General features: G+C 39.5%; 1 protein-coding gene across 2 annotated transcripts in view; it reads right to left on the bottom strand.

Annotated features, from left to right (window-relative positions):
- Positions 1-1,511: 1,511 nt before the first annotated feature.
- cpz (carboxypeptidase Z) overlaps positions 1,512-10,793 on the bottom strand; it is a 13,536-nt gene continuing 4,254 nt past the window's right edge. The window contains exons 4-13 of one of the 2 annotated variants that reach the window (XM_010777358.1): positions 9,625-9,947; positions 9,294-9,509; positions 6,532-6,767; positions 4,992-5,153; positions 4,750-4,908; positions 3,784-3,919; positions 3,549-3,688; positions 3,183-3,282; positions 2,503-2,648; positions 1,512-2,264 (exon numbers count right to left, since the gene is read on the bottom strand). In XM_010777358.1, coding sequence (XP_010775660.1) covers positions 2,061-2,264; positions 2,503-2,648; positions 3,183-3,282; positions 3,549-3,688; positions 3,784-3,919; positions 4,750-4,908; positions 4,992-5,153; positions 6,532-6,767; positions 9,294-9,509; positions 9,625-9,947 — 1,822 coding nt within the window. In that variant the 3' untranslated portion in view covers positions 1,512-2,060. The remainder of the gene's footprint in view (positions 2,265-2,502; positions 2,649-3,182; positions 3,283-3,548; positions 3,689-3,783; positions 3,920-4,749; positions 4,909-4,991; positions 5,154-6,531; positions 6,768-9,293; positions 9,510-9,624; positions 9,948-10,793) is intronic. The other variant, XM_010777359.1, reaches the window with a different exon arrangement.

The raw sequence follows: 10,793 nt of genomic DNA, 5'->3' as shown, positions 1-10,793 counted from the left end.
AACCTGGTACAAAGCACACAGGTATCTTGTTAAAGTAAGTAAGTACAGTAAATAAATGTATTTTTAGCTATCTGGAGGGAATACATCAGTTATGACAGCACTTACGCGACTCTGGGATTTGTAGTCTTTCTAGTTGCATATTTTTCATAGTCTTATATTTCAAGAGTTTTAAGACAAACCTTGAATTTTTTGACATGGAAATTATTTTTTAAGATTGACAAACAACATATGTGTAATTCATGGCACAATTCAAACGGGATCAAAAGATACATTTTCTCTCTCCATTGACTTCAATGTATTATTTTTTCGGAATAAGGTCCCATGATGCGGAAGTAAGTGGGCGTGACTTCGCCACTCTATGTGAAATGCTGTAGTGTTTTCTGAAATGCTGTGGTGTTTTCTGAAATGCTGTGGCGTTTTGTGAAATGCTGTGGCATCTTCTGAAATGCTATGGTGTTTTCTGAAATGCTGTAATGTTTTCTGAAATGCTGTTGTGTTTTCTGAAATGCTGTGGTGTCTTGCACTTCAGGGCCACCGTATGTGAAAAACAAACAAATCAAAAATGTCTTAAGTCCTCAATTGACACAGTACACAGTAGCAAATCCAAAATACAGTGTTCAAAATACAGTGTTCATTTAAATTCTGTGTTGTACTCAAACAGTGTATAAAATGTGGCTATATACAAGGAAATAACCTGTGGAATGTTATAATAAAAAAACTGTGCCTCCACTGTGACTTGTTAACATGCTTCAATGTTCAAAAAGGTCTTTATTTTCACCCTCTGTCTGAAACAAGAGCCCAGTCTGCTCTGATTGGTTAGCTGGCCGACTCTGTTATGATTGGTCAACCACTTAAGGACGTCACACTCCTTAGCCTATCACGTACAATGCGTTGGAGCGCTGGCCAATAGAAGCGTGAGTGCAGTGGTGTAAAGTAACTGAGTACATTAACTCAATACTGTACTTCAGTACAATTTAGAGGAACTTGTACTTCACATGAGTAAATCTACTTTTTCCACTACATTTATTTTGTACATTGAGTTATATTGCAGGTTTGAATTAATGATGAAATATAATCACCCCTTAAATCAGACTTTAGTTAGTCCTGGAGTAAATTCACAAACTACCCTGCAGTATGCTACAAAGTCATTCAAACTAGCTGCACCTTTACCAGCTTTGATAACACTTTAGTGATCAATAATTATAATCAAAATAAATTATTCTGAAATGGACCAATCTGCATAATGAGTACTTTTACTTTTGGTACTTTAAGTATATTTTGATGCCATAATTTTGTGCTTTTACTTGAATAACATTTCGATGTAACATAGTATTCCTACACTCTGATACTTCTACTTTTACTCAAGTACAAGCTTTGAGTATTCTCCCACCTCTGCGTGAGCGTTACGGTGATGGCACTATGTCGTGGAAGTCAACAAAGGACAAGAATCGATGCGTTTAATGCAAGGGGGGAGTGTTTGGTTTTTTTAACATGAAAAAAGGAAGAAGATATGCCACAAATATTTCATATTTATTTTTTAAGCTTGTGAAAAACAAACAAAGCAAACATTTCAACACTCTTGCCGTGTATAAAATGTGGCTAGAAAAACATACAGGGAAATAACCTGTGGAATGTGATAATAAAAAAACTGTCAAATCTGCCTGATATTTGTACAGATTAAAACATTTTTAAATGTGCATTTATACATTTTATGCAGCAGCTGCCGTGAAGTTGCAATGTGTAATCACAATATTCAAATAAGTGTATATGCCGGTGAACATATTTCAATTGAGGCAGCCATACACCCTTTTTTTTCCAGTGGTTATATTTTCACTTAAAACAAGTTAAATGCAGCTACAAAGAAAAATGCCATTATCAAAGTGTTGCCTGGCAGAGAAATGCTTGTTCACATCCTTTCATGAAGCACCTAAACCTATTTGGGCTCTGCTAATTGTAGTTTTCTAAGCTCCTGCTACATCTGAAAGCACCAGTGGGACTAGATGCAGGACCGTCCATCACCAATCTCAGTGGTATCCCGGGATCTTTAATGTCCTGTGCGTCTAGACACTTCGCAGCAGCCAATTTGGAGGTGAGATGCCAGACTGGGAGAAGTAGTTCCACCACCATGGTTTTTCCTGCCGCTCTATCCCTCCCTCCCTCACGTCTGGCTCTCCGAAGCGCTCAAACTGGTTGTAGGGGTCGAATCGCTCCCATGTGTCTACTGTGGGGAAGAGGTGGTCGTCGATATTGGGCTCTATGGGAACCTGGATTCAGGAAAGCGGAAATATAAGTATAGAGCAAGGCTAATAGAAGATATCCATTAAGCATTGAATGTGTTTTTTAAAGTGTAATAGTTGTATAAGTGTTTATGTCTTCCCCTCTGCAGATGGCAATGAGCTAGTAGCTAAAAAAGGTGCAAAAATCTCTACAAAAACTAAACCATTATGTAAAAAGTAACGTTTAAAAAGTAAATTTGAAAATAAAATGAAGACAAAGTCCAACCTTCTCCAACAGAAAGTCGACACGTCCAGCCTTGTTCAGGTTGTGAGGCAGATACACCCTCTTGCTGACCCTGGAGTAACCCTTGGCTGTGGCTGTCAGGATGTGAGTACCAGGGTTCAGCAGGCGCCAGTAGTCTCCATCTTCAGCTGGAGGAAGGGGAAGAGAGCAGGGCCATCCAGTCAGAGAGGAGATCCAATAATAAAAGAGCACAGTAAATAGTGTGACAAATAAAAGGGGAGAGTATACATACAAACAATCCTACAGCCATGCTGGTGGATTTGTTAACCCTTTAATATCAAGTAAGTTATGGTTTGATTTCATTTTGGATAAGCATGTTAGCATGCTAATGTTTTGCATATGTAATATTTACAATCTTGACCATCTTAGTTAAGCTTGTTAGCATGCTAACATGTGCTAATTACAACTTATCAAAGGGTACTGCTAAGATTGATGGAAATGTCATTTTTTTAGGTAAAAAAAGGAAATTGAGTTGAGAAAGTGAAGGCGTCATCAAAGTCATAATGCTTCATCATCTGGGGAACATGAATATCTCTACAGAGTTTCATGGCGATTTATCCAACAGTCAGCGTGGCTTAAACTGTTTAATATCAAAGCAATGCGAAATAAACATCAAAGTAACACCACCTTAACAATGTGTAGCCATGCAGGACATTGTTTACCTGTGGTAACATCCTTCTTAATCCCCCTGACAGAGATAGTGGCTCCTTTTATTCCATTTCCATCAAGATCTGTAACAACTCCCTTTATTCCTCGATGGACCTGATCAGGAACAGGGCACAGAAGGAATATTCTTATTTTTCAGCCTCAATCTTTTACTTATACGTCAATGGCACATACGTATTATTAATATTACTCTAGTCCTTTGTGTCCTTTCTGGTCTTTAAAAAGTAAAAGTGTTCTACTGCAATATTTAACTTGTACTCTCACACACTCATTGTCAATAACTCATCCTTCAACTTTATGCACTGTAAAAATATGCACATTTTAAAACAACTGGTCATCAAGCCTGTATTAGGAACACTCACAGACTCCATAAAACTGAGCAGAGCTTCCTTATTCCTCTTCCATTCTGGGTAAAGCTCGGCCTCTGAGGGGAATTTGTCACAGCCGAGCTCCACGGTGATCTCCAGACAATTAGTGTGCAAGTAGTTAAAGTCTGACATACCTGCAAGGGAGACGTGTACATGGTGAGTCCCTCAACAGCAATGAGATGGATAGAAAAACGCCTCTCAGTTGTTTGAAAAATGTTATATATCTCACCACCAGCAAAACTGTACCACAGTGCCCCATTGATGATGCCTCTAGTGCGGTAAAAGTTGGCTCCACACCTCTCTGTGTCGTTGTTCGACATGGTTTCGTGGGCGTCTGCGTAGGTACGAGCCAGCTGCTTCAGGACCTGAACATGGGGGCATTAATTATGATAGACATGGCAGATTAATATGGTGATCAATCAATTACACCATCAAACTTTGTCAGTTGATACTTTACTTTTTTCTTTCTAGAATTTAATTTATATGCAAAAATATCTTATTCGTTCATTTTGCATTAATTTCCAGAGTAGAGATCTGGAGATTGTTTTAAAGCAAAACTTGTTCAATCTGTGAACATATTACATTAAAATGTTTTTACAGAGGGAAATTTGGATATCTTCCTTGTAACATCGAAATAAATAATAATAATAATTGTTGCTGTGTTTTTAAGAATACAATTACAATATGAATGATTTATGAAAATAACTATCTGTAAAAACGTTAACAAAGTTTATGAAGTGGTTAATTTATGCATTATGAGAATACAATTTTTTTTGAGAAATTGGCCTTTAAAGATGTGTATTTTATAATTGAAATATACACTACAGGTGAATATATATATATATATATATACATGTATATATATATATATATATACTATATATATAAACACAGTATATATACATATATCACAATAACATTTCCATAGTTGATAACTCACATTAGGACAATTCTGTTTTGTCTTGTTAGCTGAAATGTTATGTTTAATATGCAAATGAGCAATAAATAATGCTAAGCTTTGGTGAATTTACGAGAAATAGGTTAGACAAAAGTTAGTAACACTAACTCCTAAAGGGGAGTTTGGATATGTTTTTGTCTGAAAGATGACATGGAAGCAACACAATCCTCAATATTGACCAGTGCATGAACAAAAAAAAAGTTTTTATAGCATAGATATTCAATCAACTTATCCTACCTGTTCATCTGGGGTGGGTGAGAACATCCTCTCCTCTTGAGGGTGTCTGGAGAAGTCGAAGGGATATGAGATCACCATATCCCCTCCATGTAGGCTGGCAGACTGAACGAAGGGCAGCGACCTGATCCACTTCATCACTGCATAGGTCTCTGGTGCCACCTACAGGCCAAAGTGAGGTAAGGCTGAACAACTGAAACGGATTAATTTAAAATAAAAAGTTTACTATCTCTAGGCCTACTTACCTTGCCAAACCAGTAGGCATCAGGGATTGGGATGTGGTCAATACGGTAGTGCCTGCTGCGGCGGTTCCGGTAGAAAATGGAGGTGAGGTCAGGAAAATTGCGATTAAGGTCTAAATTCTGGGCGTTGGTCCGTCCATTGGTCCAACCATTCAATAAGTGACCCTGAAACATTAAAGAACTAGGAGTGTTACTAAGTGCCAGAGACATTAATCATGATGATGATGATGTGAAGGTGTTAGTCGGAGCAATGATTATATGAGTAAAATATATGAATATTAGTCAGGAGTACAGGCAAAAACCTATTAGACTATTTCTGTTAATCCCATTAACATGAAGACAAGACCATATATCCGTCATTGTGCATAGAAGGAAATGGAGTGACAACAGGAAAGCAGTATCATAAATAATATAGGCGAGCAGATAATGCATTAAATAAATGATAAATCCAAACAATAAAAAAATGTTGGATTATGCAAACTGCTGCATGTCATTATATAGTTGGAGCATATGCATTTGTTGCCAAATACAATATAAATATGGGGTTTTGAATGACAGTGATACGTTTAATTGATGATACAGTAGTTTGGCCTAGACAATACATTGTAAATCTGATCATCATTGACGTATGTTGAATTGCTTAGTGTGGTGCAATCATACAGCCTGTCACACTAAAACCCATGCATATAAATTGCAGTAAAGATATATATACACACACGTATACATATACAATTAATATGCGTACAACAAAGGTATTAGGCAATAGAATGTGTTTTGGATTAAACATTGAGACAACTAAGAATTGAATAGTGGATCTCACAACTTTTAACCCCACCTTGTCAAATGACTGCAACAAACATCTGGTCATACACATGATAAGTATAAAGCACACATGCATGCAGAGCGTGTTGAGGGCACAGGGAGACATTAGTTCATACATGCACAATATTTTGACCAAAAGGACAAAGTATTATCGTCTTTAGCATTGAAAGGCTCAAGAGATTACAATGTAGATGTCCCATTTCCTCAAGCTTGCAATACTGAGGGCCGCCTACAATGCTAAACAAAGAATGGAAGTGATGATTAGTGTTGGATTCTCTGGTTAGTAAAAATAATAGGTTGAACGTAGAAGCTTGAAGGGTTGAGTATACTATTATTAATCTTTCACAACCAATTTAGCAACTTAACCAGACTTAAGACCTTACAGACCGTACATCTACCTGCAACTTCCCATAAGTCACTGATTTATTACTGCTTGTTAACAATTAGGATGTCCTTTTGTCCATCAGCAAACCAAAGTGTAAGCACATTATGTTATTGTCTTTTTCTAGATATTAAAAAATGGCAAAATGTGCAACTAAAAAGTGTTCACAAATTGCTCAATGGTGTCCCATTTGACAACCCTTGATCAACGTTGTAAAAACCATCTGCATCAGCAATGCTCATTCCTCCACTTCTACAAGCCAAGCCGAACAGACAGAACACACATTGAGATTGAGAGCGGATAATGGTGGTTTGTCTTTTTTCTGTTAACAATATTTACTTCCTGGTTGCTGAGCTCCGGGTCATTGTTATCCTCTACCTCTGAGGCGGCTAGCTCATAGCCATCTGGGTTCATGGAGGCCAGAATATGGATGCGGGTCGTGTTGATGATGGTTTGAATCCGCTGGTTCCCCAGGAGGTATTCTGAGCACAGGTACTGGGCCATGTAGACGAGCAGCTGGCGGCCCAGAACCTCGTTTCCATGCATGTTGGCCACCAGCTTGATCTCTGGCTCCACTACGGATTACAGGCAAAAGGAAACAGGGTGAAAGCTGCAATCATTGATGTGAGCCACTTTGGGGCCTCAGAACAAGCTATATATCGCAGCCTGTATAACAAAAGTGGACCTAGTCCCCTCTTGGTTTGTGGTCTGCCCCTTAAAATGCTAGAGCCTGGCAGTTTGTTCGCCACCATCGTGGTATTTTGGAAACAGGAGTGACACAAGTGGTTGGAGCTGCCCAGAAAATAAGATACCCAACTGGATGGCAAATAATGTATGCATCATTAATCTATGAGAAACTGATATTGCAAAACTGGAAAAGTAAAGAATTGTGGCGGGGATAGGTTTGGTCAGTGTTTGTTTTTGTTTGTTTTTTAAACGAGTGGGGATGAAGTATTAACTGGTACTATCTCATTTAAGGCAAGTTTTGTTGCTAATTAATTTCTTGGTGTTATGAAATCTCAAATGTGATGTAATTTTACCCCACTCATCCTGTAAAAACATTGAATTATACAAATAAAACTGGTTGAAGCTGGGGAAGAGCAAGGCCAGAGGCCTGTACTACTAATCCAGTACAACAGACCCTGGATATGTTTGAGTTATCTGGCTTAACTATCCTAAAACAAACGCGATCTACTTCTACTTCTAAACGCGTCATACTTCCTGAATGAAAAGAAAACTATAATATTAGACAATTATGAAGAAGTTAAACTTTAATCATCCAAAACTTAAACACTTCCAGGATAAAAGCAACATAGTTGCACCTGCAAGGTGAACAAAGAACAGCTGGTAAAAAAAAAAGAGTTTGAATGCGTACATTAACAGGTTTATGATATCACTGCCCCGTCTAAAACACGATCTGACTTTAATTACATTTGACTCGAGTGTTTCGTCAACTTAATGTGTTTCTTAAAATAATACTTCTGCATACAGTATGTGACACTGTGAGAGTGTTGCACGGCCAGATACTGCTCAAGAAGCTGACTCAGACAAGGAAATATGATACATTATGATGTGATATGATATGAATGATAATGGGACACATCGACGTCTGCACTCACAGTGCCGCGGACTGTACGTAATGTTACTTTGATCCGGTTACTTATGTTAACTTGTGGCAGATATTTAAAGTGGACCTATCATGCTATATTTGAATAATATAGTGTAGGACCATACCTATATAAGGCATATTTATACTTTTTATTTTTCAAAATACCAAACAGATCATGCATTTTAGCCATTCCTCATTTCACTCAATTTAACAATGTCTTTTCATGGGCTGATTCTGTGAGAACAGCACCATCTACAGGCCTGGCATATGTACTACAGCGTCTCCAGCGCTATCGAACGGCAATGTCCGTGGCTGTCTCCTCCTGATTGGTGGAGTTGGCCCAATAGCCGTAGCGCCACTTCTGTGACGTCACAGAAGTGTTCAAATCTGGATCAGTCTGTATCAGATCCGTTGCAGCCCCTTTTTAAGAAATTTGGGTATGGAGGAAAATAGAGAGGGTTGTGTTTTCTGACACTTGGTGAGTTCCCTGGAACACCAGGGACACATATTCATGTGTAAAAGACGTACAAAAGTGCATTTTGCATCGTAGGTCACCTTTAAGTAAGCTTTCTTAACGCTAATGTTATAATAGTCAGATTGCTCTGAAGATGGGAGGTGATATTCTATTAATGTTCACGTTCACACAATCAGTGATTTTTGCCAGCCGTCTTTCCTGCAACGGCAGTTTTTCTATATTTCCTTTCTCCTGTAATATGACTTGATCACTTTAAACTCCGCACACTGAGCTCTGATTGGTCAGTAGGTGGTTCTTTCACTGAGTTGATCCCTTATCCTGGAACCTAACCTGCTCCGGACCAGGCTAGCCGTTCAGCATAAGTTACCATGGAGATCTAGCCCGCTCAGAAAAGAACCAGCGTCGTAGGACCGGAAAGCCAGAGTTTTCCCTGAAGTTAGCTCGCTAAGCAAAAATCCGGCTTCGTAGTGCAGGCATCAGGTTTGCCGTTCAGCATAAGTTACCATGGAGATCTACCCCGGTAAGAAGAGAACCAGCGTTGTAGGACCGGAAACCCAGAGTTTACCCTGAAGTTACCTCGCTTCAGGTGCCAGAAGCCAACTCCTAAGATAGCTAGCAAGCTTGGTTAGCAGGGTGAGTCGGAAATTCACATTAACTATGACTTTAAAACGGATGCTAATTGAGGCTATTGGAAAACAGGCATGTAATGTATTTATTTACAAGAAAGAAATGAACATCTGAAATGAGCAGCTCCACTATATTCACCAGTTAGTTGCTAACTTTGTCTGCTCTGGTGTTGGGAAGATAGTGTGCAGTATTTTTAAAGATTTATTTGCTTAAAAACAGCTGCCATTTTGGTGAGAGCGGTAATATGAAATCTTAAAATTAAGAGCACTAATTCATTACACCACAGGAAGATTTGATTGGAGAGTAATAAACAGGAACAATGTAATCACCAAGCTGTGTGCATTACAAACATCTCATCACACAGTTAATGACACTACTCTTCTTACTCACATAGCTCGTGCTGTCCTGGGTTCTTGCTGAACTCAATAACAAGCAGATCCCGGCCCTCCGTGCTGCGTCCGATGCTGTACACATGAGAGATTTGGGAGCACTTGGCTGCGGTTCTCTTCAGTAAGCTGTACATCTGGGTGTTGGAGGTGTAGATGAACTGGATGATGGTGCTGGGTTCATCATGAGAGTGGCTTGACATTTCTAGCTCCTGTCTGGCTGGAGGAGGGATGCCAGGATTTAGGGAGGGAGAGAAAGATGCTTTGTTTGTTTCACAGAAGAGTATAATTATGTTTTAGTCCCAAACAGTACAACACAACAGCGTGTCCTTTACCTTTCAGCCCTGCCAATGGGTCAACGCAGCCCTCTTGGTCGCTTGCAAAGAAGCGGTCACAGTCTAGGAAGTAGGGCCAGGCCATGTCGATGGACTCGAATGCGTGAGCACAGTCTTTCCTCAGGGCGTCACATGTGCTGCGGCAAGGTTTGATCATCTTGCCGTCCTTGCAGGGGGAGGCGAGAACCGAGCAGCCAAGGAGACGAATCTCAGGAGAACACTCCCCTTTGAGAAGGCCATGGATAACGCTGAGGAGGAGGTACTCCGCCCCTGACTCTGCATCCAAACGACTCTGGTGGCCAAGGATGTTGGGAAATATGGTGCTGGAGCACGATGATAACAGTTAGCTTTTTTGCCAATAGAATAACATTAGACAGGAAATGTATATGTTTTCAGCTAACAACCATTATTACCAACCTATACCACCAGTGGCGGCTGGTGGAAAATATTTTTGGTGGGGCTGTTGATATAGTGAGTAAAAAAATTTTTTTGGGGAGAAATGACCTCTTAAATTGGGACTTCTGGTGATGTAATGGCCCCATAAAATCGTGGTTCTAGGGCCAGGAACAACCAGGATGAGTCGGGCTGAGTATGCTAAACTAACTGCGGTCATGCCAGCCTCCACTCGGGAAAATCTAGTCAAGCCAGCCCTCACGTGATATTGCGGTGCGCGAATATCCTATGAATTACGGTAGAGTCAAAAAAAATCATCCCTCTGTGTTTAGATGAGAATAAAACAAAAACTGTCCAGTATCAAAGACTCATTTCACTTCAGGGTGATAGCAGGACACCCCATGTCGTCACTCAGAAAAAATCAGGACATTCTGATGTACAGTTTCAAAATAAAAGACCTTTGAAGTCTCATATATGAGCTATCATCCCTCCGTTTTTAGATTCTTTATTTGAAAACATGTGTACATCAGAATGTCCTGATTTTTTCTGGTGACTCATGGGGTGTCCTACTATCACCTGAGTGAGTGGAAATCCTATGATACTGGACAGTTCTTGTTTTATTCTCTACCTCTAAAAAACGCATGGTAAGCTCATTATCTAGTAGAGATTTCAGAAGGTCTTTTATTTTGAACTTCTACATCAGAATGTCCATGATGTTGTTTCCTGATGACGTAGATGGGATGTCCAGTGCGTATCACCCTGAAGTGAAATTGAGT

This window comes from Notothenia coriiceps, unplaced genomic scaffold (genome assembly GCF_000735185.1).
Source record: "Notothenia coriiceps isolate Sejong01 unplaced genomic scaffold, NC01 NC01_scaffold00018031, whole genome shotgun sequence".
Taxonomy (NCBI): Eukaryota; Metazoa; Chordata; class Actinopteri; order Perciformes; family Nototheniidae; genus Notothenia; species Notothenia coriiceps.
Note: the sequence above shows the minus strand (reverse complement) of the source record. Positions and strands in the feature narration are given on the sequence as shown.